At 46.9% G+C, this 15,118-nt stretch overlaps 1 protein-coding gene across 1 annotated transcript in view; it reads left to right on the forward strand.

Annotated features, from left to right (window-relative positions):
• LOC139751828 (uncharacterized) overlaps positions 1 to 15,118 on the forward strand; it is a 1,080,599-nt gene that overhangs the window by 336,551 nt on the left and 728,930 nt on the right. Inside the window, 1 exon segment of the mRNA XM_071667449.1 lies at positions 7,118 to 7,132. Within this exon segment, the coding sequence (XP_071523550.1) occupies positions 7,118 to 7,132 (15 nt within the window).

Below are 15,118 nucleotides of genomic sequence, written 5' to 3' on the forward strand. Positions count from 1 at the left end.
GTACTGCTCTCTCTCTCTCTCTCTCTCTCTCTCTCTCTCTCTCTCTCTCTCTCTCTCTCTCTCTCTCTCTCTCTCCCTACGCCTCACACAGGTTCATCCCCGAGAGCGGAAAAGACAAGACATCTACGGTTGGTTCTGGACCAGCACCACTTACGACCATAGCCACAGGAACATGGGCGGCTAGCGGGTGTTGATGTGTACAAGGGAGTGGGTGAGCTGCATGGAACCTCTGCTGATGCAAGAGCAAGATGGAAGGCGATGGCCGGAGTTCTGCAGCTGCTGCAGGAGGGGCCAGTCGTTGCTTGGTCCTGTGGTGCCGTTGTATAGGAGGGAGGAGGCGTTGCCCGTGGCCTGCGAGTTGAGATGCGGAACGGATTAGGCGTTGCAGACGTTCCGTGGTTGTGTTGCAGGAGGCGTTGCCGAAGTCCCCGCCGTGTGGTTGTGCTTAGGTGTTGTCGAAGTCTCATGATCGTGCTAAGGCGTTCTCGAGGTCCCTTAGTTGTGATGGGACGTTCTCGAGGTCTTGTGGATGAGCAAAGGCGTTGTCGAGGTCTCGTGGTTGTGCCGAGACGTTCTCGAGGGTCTCATGATTGTGCTTCAGCGTTACGAAGGTCCTCGTCATTGTACTGCAGGAGGTGTGGCCGAGGTTTTGTTCAGGCGTTGCCCAAGTTTCGCGGTTGCGCTGTGGCCTCGTGACTTAGCTGCAGGAGGGAGGAGGGGGGTCGGTTATATTGGCTCTAGGCCTGACACATAGCAGGGTCATTAAGGCCGTCAGCGTCAATTTATAACCACCGGTCGAAAATATACACCTAGAAATACAACCATGGGCGTTCGAAATAACTCGTATGACCTTGTACGGTGTAACTGTATGTGCTGTCCTGGCTGAACTGGCGGCGCTGCATGGCTTATAAGACGCGCAGGGCACACCGAACGTGCTGAAATGCCTGTAGAAGGGGGTGTGTGGCTTGGCATGGGAGTTATGACTGCAGACGAGGAAGGAGGGAGGAGGAGTTCCAGTGGGAGTGAGGCTGCGCGAGGTACCAGGCCCCCCCTCACGCCATGTTGGAAAGACCAGTGTTGTCCAAACCAGAAGCCCCAACGTGGGATATGGCTGATGGCACGAGGGGCTCTGGAGCGACGCAGGGACTACGTCGCTACTGATCTGCCTTAACTTAAGTGAGGAAGTGTCAGTCAACCCAGGCCACTGCCGCGTATTGCTCTCCATAACTCACACCATCCACGTCCGCCGCGCATGCGCACCGCATCAAACCCTTCGTTTCCGTAGTGGTCACTCCTGTGTTGGCGATGCTGCCGGTGCTGCTGGACCCACCCTCGTTCTGCCAAACGAAGTATTTCTCTTGTTCACTGTCTTGACAGTGACACAGTAACGCTGTCATCAGTGTCTTCTACCGTCGTCGCCTGTCATCTGTAAACATTTTCAGTGCTGTAACATATTTTGAAATTGTGGGACTTATTTTACTCACTTTCTTGTCCCAGGATCCTTTTCCACAGGGTTTCCGCCACATTCAGTTTAAGAAGTGGTGTGTGTGTGTGTGTGTGTGTGTGTGTCTGTGTGTGTAGCACAAGTGAGCACCAGGTCTTCAGTGTCTTGAAGATGGGAGCTGCATCGTGGACACGAAAGGTCTTGTGACTTGCTGAGTCAGTGTTAGGTATGGATGGTGTCCAAAATACAGACGAGAAAGTGTAACTCGTACATGTCTGGGAAGTGTAGTTTCAGATTGGCTTAACTCTTATGGACTAAGAGTTTAAGACTAGGCTGGAAGAGTGGTTATGTGATGCATGTTGAGTCATTACTATTTATGTGTGTTTTGTGAGCGTCGTGTTTGTTGAGGGAAGGTGGATATGTAAGTATAGCATACTGCAGTGTGAAGAAAGGGGTCAGTTTATGTTTCTGCATAGGATCGGTGGTTGACTTTGGGGTGGGAGGAGTGTAGTGCTGTTGCAAAAAATGAAATGTACTGAGCATATTGAAAGTGAGACTGCATTGGAGGTAGTATGTTGTAGTTTAGGTGTAGAATGTTTATAGTCCCCATTCAAACGATGGGTGTTTTGAGAGTCTTGCTTCGTGTGGTTTGCCGTCTTGGTATGTTTGCTATGACAGGGTGAATGACCAGGCGTAGGTTAGGTTGGAGCGGATGAAGTGCTCGCGAAGGAGACTCATGGGTTCTTTTTCCTTCTCATAGCTGGTGCCGGTAAGTGTTCTGAGGGTGTGTAGTGTGTGTGTGTGTGTGTGTGTGTGTGTGTGTGTGTGTGCTTGTGATATGGGGACACCCAGTATGGGTGGAGTTCCGTTGGTCATAAACGGGTCGTAGGATGGTGCAGGTTGGATACATGTCTGTATGGGATTGAAGAGGGTGATGGTGGATTGCTTAAAGGGATACTGACGGTAGTTTTGTGCGAGCCAGAGTGTTGAATTTTTGGATAAAGTGTTGCATGATTGCTGTTGCGTGAGGTGATGTGATTGTGAGATCGTATGCGTATGAGAGGACGTTGCACAGTGTGGTTTGCACATGACGGAGAGTCGTGTGGGAAGAGAGTGGGAGAAGCGAGGAGCAAGAAGTGCTTCTTGGTATAGCCCATTGTATGGTTTGTGGCTTTGAGAGGAGGAGCGGCTCTGAATTATGCTGGCCTTTGTGCAGCAGCGAAGTTGTTAACCATATTCGTCATTCCTGTGTAGGTTGGTTCCACGAACCGTGTGTGTGGGTGTGTGTGGAAGGCGTAGAGTGTTTTGTTGATATCTTGTTGCTACCCGCCTTGTGCTGTGCGGGGATGGAGATTTTAAGGCCAGTTGAAGCCATCCAGGATGTGTCGTGCAAAGTCCTTGTGTTGTGATTTGGTTTAAAGTCACGATGCTAGGATGGAAGTGGGTCAGCCTGGTTGACTGTTGTGGATCAGTTTCATTCGAAGAGTTTTTTGAGAGACTGACGGCGGCTCAACGTGGTGATGACATACGGCGATAAGAGGAAAGGAGTGAGACGATGGTATATGGATGGGTTCTACGTCGCCATGTGTCTAGGATTTGACGTCGCCAGGAGTAACTATTGAAGATAGATGTATATATATGTGAGTACTTGGACTGCAGTTGAACTGAACTGTTTTGTGTGTGGGGGGTAGGTTTGGGTCCGCTGCCAGGGCACTTCCAACCCTTTGTCGTAATTGGATTTTGAGTGGCAGTGGAAGTGAAGGGTAGGAGAGCAGTTGTTGCTGCCGGATTGTTGTATATTGGGTTTTCATGGCCGTCTGTGGCTAATGTTTGAGTAGTGTTCCATGACTGTGTTTGTGTGTTCCGTCTCCACCCCTCACTCCACCGCCACACTGGCTGGCTACCTCACCACCCTCACTCCGCCACATCTGCCTCACTCCACACCGTCCTCGCCACGTCCACCATGACCACCCTCACACCGTCCTCGCCAAGTCCACCATCACCACCCTCACACCGTCCTCGCCACGTCCACCATGACCACCCTCACATCGTCCTCGTCCTCGCTCCATCACCACCCTCACTCCATCCTCATCCTCGCTCCATCACCACCCTGGGGGGCGCCGTGTCTTCCTCCTGTAGGAGGGGCTTCATCGTGGGTCCCTGGTGTATGGGGCGTCTTCCCATGCATGATGGCTCATGTGGCACTTGGTTTTCTACCTGTAATTAATTCTTGAATTGAACTATAACTTAACCGCCCCCCCCCCCCCTTGATCATGACTGTACAACCCCTTGAGCACGACGGCACGACCCCATGAGCACAACGGTACGACCCCTTGAGCACGACGGTACGACCCTTTGAACATGATGGCACGACCCTTGAGCACGACGGTACGACCCTTGAGCACGACTGTACGATCCCTTGAGCACGACGGTACGACCCCTTGAGCACGACGGTACGACCCTTTGAACATGATGGCACGACCCTTGAGCATGACGGTACGATCCCTTGAGCACGACGGTGCGATCCCTTGAGCACGACGGTACGACCCGTTGAACATGATGGCACGACCCTTGAGCACGACGGTACGACCCCTTGGGCACGACGGTACGATCCCTTGAGCACGATGGTACGACCTCTTGAGCACGACGGTACGACCCCTTGAACATGATGGTACGACCCTTGAGCACGACGCTACGACCCATGAAACTGATGACCTGGCCAGGGATTCGAACCCTCGCCTGCGGAGTGGAGAGGTGAACCACCGTGAGATGACCGGTGAAATGAGGTAGTTCACTCCAACCTGTCTGGTTCAATGGTTGTTAACGGCGGGCGTCATTAGACAGCAGTTAACTATACAAGTCTTTGATTCGTTCATTAGTTGCGTCATCAAACCCTTATTGGGTCGTGAACGCCTGCATGAGGAGTCCTGATTGGTTCCCTCTGCCGTGACGTCAGACACTTACTCCATATCCCCCTACTGCTTGTGATTGGTTCGCCTCCGATGACGTCAGGGGCCGACTGACGTAGTGTGAGGGTCAGTGACGTCAGGGCTCATCGCGCGAATCAAAAGTCGTCTCTCGTCTGAATGAGGATTATCATTTGTGGATGGTTAATCACACACACACACACACACACACACATTGGGCTTAACAAGACCAGCGGAACCTGTCCCTTTACAACGCGGGACAACAAAACGCCCCTCATATTCAACACACGTCATCAGCGGTTTTTCTTTTTTTTTTTTTGATTGAGAATGAAACGTTTGACGGTGCTGTTCTTGCACGCTCACTACACCGACAGCAGTGACGCACAGTCGTCCTCTTACATATTGCGTCCTCCTACACATTGCGTCCTCCTACATATTGCGTCCTCCTACATATTGCGTCCACCTACATATTGCGTCCACCTACATTGTGCGTCCACCTACAAATTGCGTCGTCCTGCATATTGCGTCCTCCTACATATTGCGTCCTCCTACATATTGCGTCCTCCTACATATTGCGTCCTCCCACATATTGCGTCCTCCTACATATTGCGTCCACCTACATATTGCGTCCTCTTGCATGTTGCGTCCTCTTACATATTGCGTCCTCCTACATATTGCATCCTCCTACATATTGCGTCCACTTGCATACTGGAACGTTTTAAGGTATTGATTATGTACCTGGGTGGGGGGGGGGGCGCGTTTACTTTGACGCACCGTTGTTCAGTGAGAAACTTCGTGGTCACGCTTAAGCTTTCTCCTCTCACGCTAGAGCTATGATCTTGACTTGGAAGCGTTGCACTCACTCACTCACTCTGAAGTTTTTGTGTGTGTGTGTGTTCTCTTTGGTGCGTTCAGTCAAGCTTTGCGTTCATTTTGGGGCTTTGTGTTCAGTTAGAACTCTTGGTTTTTTTTTCGTTTGTTTGGTGAGGCTTCAGTTGATGCGTTCGGCAGTGAAATGTTCCATTGTATAGCGGAAGTTCCCATAATAGACTGGTTATAGGTGTATAGCGGAAGTTCCCATAATAGACTGGTTATAGGTGTATAGCGGGTGTTCTCATAATAGACTGGTTATAGGTGTATAGCAGACGTTCCCATAATAGACTGGCTATAGATGAATGGTGGCGCTCCAAAAATATGATGGCTATAGAAGTATAGAAGACTTTTCAGTCATATTCCGGTGATAGAATGATAGCAGACTTGCAAATTATAGACTGTCTGTGGAATCAGAGTGGATGCTCCTATAATACGCTTGGTTATAGAATCATACTGAACTTACCGATGATTATATACGGTCGGTGGAATTAAACCAGACGTGCTATAGTTATAGCAGCTATAACATCACCCCAGTGGCAGTTATCCTGTACGGGTGAAGCGGATGAGCATAGGTTCGAATCCTGGTTGCGGCGGTGGGCCTACAGTCAATCTAGCTGTTCATCCACCCCTGAGGGGTTGGTCGATAAAATGGGTACCTGACTAAGAATAGGGTGTATATATATATATATATATATATATATATATATATATATATATATATATATATATATATACAAAAGTAAATAAATATTTTATCATCAGTATATTGAGTTTACATCTTACCTCAGCAAGCATATTCAGATCACATCTCATCTCAGCAAGTATACTTTGATCATACCCCACATCATACTCCGCGTAAGCAAGTACACCTATATCATACCATACGTCAGCTGGTATACCCACATTATACCCCCGCGTTAGCAGGTATACCCACATCATACCCCACGTCAGCTGGTATACCCACATCATACCCCTACGTCATCAGGTATACCCACATCATACCCCCACGTCAGCTGGTATACCCATATCATACCCCCACGTCAGCAAATATACCCACATCATACCCCACGCCAGCTGGTATACCCACATCATACCCCCACGTCAGCTGGTATACCCATATCATACCTCCACGTCAGCAGATATACCCACATCATACCCCACGCCAGCAGGTATACCCACATCATACCCCCACGTCAGCAGGTATACCCACACCAAACCTTACGTCAGGAGATATACCCACATCTTACCCCACGTCAGCTGGTATACCCACATCATACCCCCACGTCAGCTGGTATACCCATATCATACCCCCACGTCAGCAGGTATACCCACATCATACCCCCACGTCAGTTGGTATACCCACATCATACTCTCACGTCAGCAGGTATACCCACATCATACCCCATCATGTATACTGCCGCTTGTTCGATATACTGTTCGTCATATCGCCATATCTGTCCTTTGTTACTTAAAGTTTCCCGTGCAGATGTACCAAACTTTAAAACTTATAAAAGTGTGTTCAAGATATGACAGTATACCTCACCTGCAAAGATAGATAGATAGATATGCCCCATATGCTCTACCCTATTTTTTTTTTTCAAATAATAGGATGTCCTAATCATTTTCCATTTTCAAAATGTGCTTTTATCTTCTGAAATAGAATATGTCACCTCATATATATAGAGAGAGAGAGATCAAAAGTCCTCTGCAGTGATGCGTGTGTGTGTGTCTGTGTGTGTGTGTCTCTCTCTCTCTCGCTATAGAATATAATATATATATCATCATCATATCTATATATAGATATATAGACCTTATATATATATGCCTCTCTCACATTCACACTAAATATGTCATCCTCTTCCTCTCACCACAGCCGGCGCTTAGAGAGGTTAGTAATTGCCTTCAGTAGCATGATGCCTCCTGCTTTAACAACCTCCCTCCAACCAAACCCATAGATATTTCCCTCCTCTATTTTTTTTTCATATGTCCTCACTCTTCCTTGAGTATCCTTCCTCCTCCTCCTCCTCCTCCTCCTGCCCCTCGTTTTCTTCCCAACCCCATAGATATTTCCCTCCTTTTTTTTTTTATGTCCTCACTCTTCCTTGAGTATCCTTCCTCCTCTTCCTCCTCCTCCTGCCCCTCGTTTTCTTCCCTTCCCCTCCCTTTTAGTCACCACCCTAAAGGAGAAAGGTGTTCCTTTTTATCCTGAAGCATCCGTGGCCGTAGTCTTTCTTAAACGTATCCTTTGTTCCTCTGAACATTTCCCTTTAAGTCTCCCTTAAACGTATCCTTTGTTCCTTTGAACATTCCCCTTAAAGTCTCCCTTAAACGTATCCTTTGTTCCTTTGAACATCCCCTTAAGTCTTCCTTAAACGTGTCCTTGTGTCCTTGAAGACACAAATCTCCCTTAAGTCTACCTAAACGTGTCCTTTGTTCCTTTGAGCATCCCCCTTAAAGTCTCCCTTTAACGTATCCTTGTGCCCTTGAACAACCCCTTTTAAGTCTCCCTTAAACGTGTCCTTGCGCCCTTGAAAATCTCCGATAAGTCCCCCTTTAGATGTATCTTTCCCCCTCCCTAAATCATCACCTTTAGTCTCCCTCAACGTATCCTTGTTCCTCTGAACATTTCCTTAAACACGTCCTGCTGTTAAATATTTCTTTTACCCCCTAAAAATGACCTAAATATCCTTTGGTCTCCACTGACCAAACTTTAACCCTTGTATAATCTCCCTTCATTAACCTGATATATATATATATATATATATATATATATATATATATATATATATATATATATATATATATATATATATATATTCCTATGAGTCCACGGGGAAAATGAAACACGAAAAGTTCTCAAGTGCACTTTCGTGTAATAATCACATCATCAGGGGAGACAGAAGAGAGAAATATAAGTCAGTTGATATACATCGAAGAGACGAAGCTAGGACGCCACTTGGTATGGACAATCACATGTTTACCAAATGGCGTCCTAGCTTCGTCTCTTCGATGTATATCAACTGACTGTTATATTTCTCTCTCGTGTCTTCCCTGATGATGTGATTATTACACGAAAGTGCACTTGGGAACTTTTCGTGTTTCATTTTCCCCGTGGACTCATAGGAATATCTTGATCACGCGCAAAATTGTGATCCTTTCCAATATATATATATATATATATATATATATATATATATATATATATATATATATATATATATATATATATATATATCATCTCGTCCTCATTAACTCTGCCTGAATTTATTGGTTAATTGTTTATTTTTTCTCTCTGTCTCTCTCCCTTGAGAATCTAGATGGCACACACGCCTTAGTGCACTTAGAAAGTTACTCACTTTTTTCCCCCCCTAGGTCTGTCCAGGCTTCTTAGGGAAAAAAGAATTTGTTTCTCTCTCTCTCTCTCTCTCTCTCTCTCTCTCTCTCTCTCTCTCTCTCTCTCTCTCTCTCTCTCTCCCCAGTCTTTATGTGTTCTAGTGTCACGCAGTGTGTGATACGCCCTTTGATCAAGCACCACGGTACGACGACCCCCCTGCCCCCACCCCCCCCCCCCTAACCCCCCCCCCACCCGAGCACGAACGGGACGACCCTTGGGTTAATGATGATGACCTGACCTGCGACCTGACCTCTTCTTCCCCCCCCCTCCCATACGGGCCATCTTAACCCAAGAGGGTTAAACGACCATTTTTCTCGAAGGGTTACATGTGTTCCTACCTTTCCCCCCCCCCCCCCCGAAACGCCACCCCCCCCCCACGCAAACCCCTCTCCCCCCCCGAAACGCCCCCCCCCAGTGCTGTGGTTCCTCACTTCGTGTTTTTGGTGTCTTTTGGGAAGGTGATGTTCCACGCTCGCCGTTTTCTGTAGCCTCTAAAAGAAAATGGTGTTTGCTTGTCAGAATGGTAGACTTTATCAAGAGAAAAAAGAATACTAGATAAATGATAGTCGATAAAGATAACTGTGATAAGATATGGTAAAGATAACTATGATACGGTAAAGATAACTGTAATAAGATACGGTAATGATACATGTAATAAGATACGGTAAAGATACATGAAATAAGATACGGCAAAGATAACTGTATTAAGATGCGGTAAAGATAAATGAAATAAGATACGGTAAAGATAAATGAAATAAGATACGGTAAAGATAAATGAAATAAGATACGGTAAAGATACATGAAATAAGATATGGTAAAGATAACTGTAATAAGATACGGTAAAGATAAATGAAATAAGATACGGTAAAGATAAAGTTGATAAGTTAGGGTAAAGATAACTGAGAAGATATGATAAAGATAACTGTGATACAATAAAGATAACTGTGATATGGTAAAGATAACTGTGATGAGATAGTAAAGATAACTGAGATATACGGTAAAGATAACTGATAAGATATGATAAAGATAACAGATAAGATACGGTAAAGATAACTATGATAAGATACGATAAAGATAACTGAATTAAGACACGGTAAAGATAACTGATATGATAAAGATAACATGAAATATGATAAGCTAACAAGTTATGGTAAAGATAACTGATAAGAATCGATAAAGATAACAGATAAGATACGGTAAAGATAACTCACAAAGATAATAGAAGATATGGTAGATAACAAGATATGGTAAAGATAAATGTGATAAGATACGGTAAAGAAAACTGATAAGATATGGTAAAGATGACTAATAAGATACGATAAAGATAATTGATAATACATGGTAAAGATAATTGATAAGATATGGTAAAAATAGCTAAGATACGGTAAAGATAACTGTGATAAGATATGGTAAAGTTAACAGATACAGTAAAGGTAACAGATAAGATATGGTAAAAATAACTGAGATATGGTAAAGATAACCGAGATAAGATACGGTAAAGATAACCGAGATAAGATACGGTAAAGATAACCGAGATAAGATACGGTAAAGATAACCGAGATAAGATACGGTAAAGATAACTGAGATAAGATACGGTAAAGATAACAATGTTCTTACCGCTGGTTGGCGCTCGTCGGTCGCCTCCTCTTAACCACCAACCATGTTGATGTGTGTGTGTGTGTGTGTGTCTGTGTGTGTGTGTGTGTGAGTGTGTGTGTGTGTGTGTGTGTGTGTGTGTGTGTGTGTGTGAGTGTGTGTGTGTGTGTGTGTGTGTGTGTGTGTGTCTATTTTATTGAAGGTTTCCATTATTCTGTGTTGGTCAGTATGAAACTGCTCCCCCACCACACCACCCCAGCTCTTTCAGGCCTGACGTTCTTGTGGTGGTGTAAACAAAAACCAAAGACTCTCTCTCTCTCTCTCTCTCTCTCTCTCTCTCTCTCTCTCTCTCTCTCTCTCTCTCTCTCTCTCTCTCTCTATCTATCTATCTATCTATCTATCTATCTATCTATCTATCACCCCTTGGCCTATCCGTCCTCAGCTCCTCCATGTAATAAGCCACCATCATCACCATCACTACACTACACTCCCTCTCTGTGTTGTATGCCTCCAACCTCGACGACTCCCCTCTCCCCTCCCCTCCCCCTCTTCCCTCCTCTCTCCCCTCGTGCCCCTTTCCGCCTAGAGCACCAGGTAGTTTGACCCACTCGCTTCAGATTTGACCCCAGGTCATGCAATTTGATATTCTGTGTTGCACCCACTCCCCTTCCACCCCCCCAAAAAAAAGAAAAAAAAAGGAAAAATGAAAAGAAAAATGAAGTCTAAGGGTAAGGGGTCCAGTGGCTGCGTTGGTCCCATACGTGTTTTCAAGCGTATGACAAGAGCCCGGTTGTCGTGGTCAGGTCAGCCAGGGGTCAGTGTGGCGCGAGGTGGTGTCATTTGTGACATCCTGGCTGTCACTGAGTGGGTGTGGGCGGAGGGAGGGAGAGGAGGTCTGTAACTTTGTCTCATGAGGGTTTCTTGAAGACCCAGTGGTCTTCGTGACCCATATTTATTTTTCTTGAAGGACCAATGGTCTTCGTGGCCCATTTTCTCTTGAAGGACCAGTGTTCTTCGTGACCCATTTTCTCTTGAAGGACTAATGGTCTTCTTGACCCATATTCTCTTGAAGGACCAGTGTTCTTCGCGACCCATTTTCTCTTGAAGGACCAATGGTCTTCGTGACCCATATATATATATTTTTTCTCTCTCCAGCCTAGAGCTTGCGTTGTGTGATGTGGTAAGAGACGTGATGGTCTCTGAAATTTCGTCAGGAGACCATCATGTGACCAGGTCACATGGGGTTGGGTTACTTAGAGAGAGAGAGAGGGGGTGTTGTAGGAGACGCTCTCCAGGTCACATGGGGTTTGGGTTACGTACCACCCACGTAACATGGGGTGGCTCACTGACAGGGGTAACTAGGAGACGACGCTGTCCAGTTAACTATGGGGGTGGGGGGGGGGGAGAGTGGTTGGTTATTTCCAAGGGGTGCAGGAGGAACTGCCCAGATAAGAGCCAGGTGTGTGTGTTGTGTGTGTGTGTGTGTGTGTGTGTGTGTGTGTGTGTGTGTGTGGCGGTGTTAACCTCCAGAGGGCCAAAGCAGGAAATGGAATGGAGAGAGACGTCAAGAGATCCGGGAGTCACTATATATGGAAAACAAGAATTCCAGGAAGGCGTTAGCGAAATTATACTCTCAGGGCCGAGTGATGGGAGGTATGATGATGAGAACCTCCACAACAAGAGACGGACAGCAGGTTTAGGGGAGGCGTTCAGTGTGGAGGTCAGCAAAAGGGCAGCACTGCCGTGGTGTTGGATGGTCACCACAGAAACAGATGGGCAGAAAGGGGGTTGTGTAAGACACGCCTGACAAGAAGAACTGTAGATCTGGAACGTACGAGATCTGGAACGTACGAGTTCTGGAACGTACGAGATCTGGAACATACGAGATCTGAAACGCACGAGATCTGGAACGTACACTAGTTCTGGAATGTACGAGACCTGGAACTTACGAGTTCTGGAACGACAAGATCTGGAACATACGAGATCCGTAAAGTACGAGTTCTGGAATGTAAGAGATCTGGAACGTACGAGGCCTGGAACGTACGAGATTTGGAACGTACGAGATCTGGAACGCACGAGTTCTGAAACGTACGAGACCTGGAACTTACGAGTTCTGGAACGTACGAGATCTGAAACGTACGAGATCTGGAACGTACGAGATCTGGAACATACGAGTTCTGAAACGTACGAGATCTGGAGCGTACGAGATCTGGAACGTACGAGATCTGGAACGCACGAAATCTGGAACATACAAGACCTGGAACGTACGAGATCTGGAACGAACGAGTTCTGGAACGTACGAGATCTGGAACGAACGAGTTCTGGAACGTACGAGATCTGTATCACACGAGGTCTGGAACGTACGAGATCTGGAACACACGAGACCTGGAACGTACGAGATCTGGAACACACGAGACCTGGAACGTACGAGTTCTAGAACATAGGAGTTCTGGAAAATACGAGGTACCACGAGAGGTTTTGGAAGGTCTGGAAACTCTTTACAGTCCAGGAAGGAAAAAGGGGAGAAGATTAATGATATCATCATACACGTAGGGGAACAGCACCGAGTCATGTAGAAGTGCCTTCCCCTAAAGTGGAAAGAAGCTTGGCGTCCTGGAAGACACAAGGATCATCAAGACTGGAAACTGGTTTCCAGCGAGACAACTGACGTCAGACGAGAATGAACGGGCGTCACCAAAGACAGGGACTCGGGCCACTGTTGAATGGTGCGTCAGAAGAAACACGCGCGGCGGGGCGTCGGGGACATACATGCAAGGGGACGACCACAGACAGACGCAGTGAGGAGCAGTGTGGGGGTAGCGGGGCTCGTGGCCTCGGAGAGATGGAAGTTCGAGGGGCGGGTCCCCCCTGTGGGGAGAGAGAGAGAGAGAGAGAGAGAGAGAGAGAGAGAGAGAGAGAGAGAGAGAGTGAGAGAGAGAGAGAGAGACGTGATTGGATAACGGGGATCGTGCCTTACGGGACTAACCAATCCGCTCGTTCGTTTCATCCGACGAAAAAGGGTTTTCTTGTGGGCGCGTTGCACGTGCGACAGGGGGGAGGTTTGGACGAGGGAGTCCACGCGACCTCGTCCACCCTCCGAAGTTTTTTTTATTCATTTTCTATCATTTTGCGTTTTTTTTTCCTTGAGGTTGGTGTACCGGATGTGTTGGCAGGGGATGAGCGAGGCGAGAGTATACTGGTTTGAAGGACAGGAGGCGGACGAAGAGTGCTTGCTGGTACCTGGGTCCTGGAGGCTTGTCCTGGGCTACAGGGGGGGAAGGATACTAGGAGGCATGAGAGTGGTATACGTCAAGGGGAGAGAGAGAGGGAGGGTGTGTGTCTGTGTCTGTGTGTGCGCATCGCTTCAAGAGTCTTGTTTTTCATGTCAACAAATATTGGCACAGCTGTCTGTCACGTTCACATGGTAATCTTTTCTCACTATTTCTTTTTTCTCTTTTTTTTTTGGGTACGTTGGAGTTAAAAGGATAGAAACGAATGATTGTATTGACTTACCATGCGGTTATATAATAGGTCGACAGACATCCATGGCATTGATGAATAGGTTATCAGACGAAAGGGGAAGGGTTGGGAGAGAGAGAGAGAGAGAGAGAGAGAGAGAGAGAGAGAGAGAGAGAGAGAGAGAGAGAGAGTCTCCCCCTCTCCCCCGTGACATTCGTAATACAGCAGCTGAAGTTTTATACAATGACTCCCTCTTTTTTTTTTTTTTTTAGGTTTTTTCTTCGTTTAAGGGTTGAGGGGGGGATGGATACATATGTACCTTGTATGGGGATATATATATGTATATATATACCTTGTGTAAGAGTCGCTTTACTTCTATAGATTTCTTAGATTCATGGCTGTGCTCATCATTCGTTCGTTCATTGCTTGTCTCAGCTGCTCGTGATGGCAGCCTGGCACCAAGGTGGTGTTGACCATAGTCAATACCTTCGTGTATGATGAACTTAATGTGTTCATGCGTTGCGCCTCCATCCTTCACCCTCGCTTCTCGTCGACCAAAGCACCAGTTGGTCTAAAGTTCCATTATGTCAGAATTTCTGTCAGTTTTTCTCCTCCTCCTACTCCTCTTTTCTCCTCCTCCTCTTCGTCGTCCTCCTCTTCTTCTTCCTCCTCCTCCTCCTCCTCCTCTTCCTCCTCTTCGTTGTGGACACGTTCATTGTTTCTATGTTAATGGTATTTCTTATCTGCGCTCAAAATTCGTCTCCACTTTTTTTTCTCCCCCAACGTCCATTTCTTGTTTTCGCGCCAGTTCCTCGTCTATTCCGAGGTCCCGGTTTGCGTTCCTTGTTCCTGGTGTGACGTGGCATCCACGAGTAGCTGGCTAGGCCCAACCGAGTCTCCCAGGCCAGCTCATTAGTGCCTCAAGGTCGCCCAGAGTCCCATTTAATAGGACTTAAACCATTTAACGGATTCCTAAGTAGACTCTATAGCCAGAGGAAGGAGCCACAGGGATGCGCAGTCCTTTCTCTTCGTAGGTTAAGGGTTGAGAGAGGAAGCGCGCGGAACTGAAGACCCCGTCTCGCTGACGAGTTTTGGTACGTAAAGCCGAGAAGACGAGGTGGTTAATAATGGTTGACTTCCTGTGGAGAAGAATGGGCTAAGTGAGGGGCATCAGGGTGAAGAGAGAGAGAGAGAGAGAGAGAGAGAGAGAGAGAGAGAGAGGAGAGAGAGAGAGAGAGAGAGAATGATAATTTCCATGAGAGAGTGAGCTCTCTTGGACTGAAATAAGGAGGCTGGGTGGATTGTCGGCATCTGCACTGCCGGAAAGCATTTGACACTGTCTCCCACAAGAGGCTGGTGTCGAAGATGTACGTGCGTCACATGAGGGTGTATGTTATGGTACACATGAGAGTGTCTGGTATGGTA

The sequence above is a fragment of the Panulirus ornatus genome, chromosome 12 (genome assembly GCF_036320965.1).
Source record: "Panulirus ornatus isolate Po-2019 chromosome 12, ASM3632096v1, whole genome shotgun sequence".
Taxonomy (NCBI): Eukaryota; Metazoa; Arthropoda; class Malacostraca; order Decapoda; family Palinuridae; genus Panulirus; species Panulirus ornatus.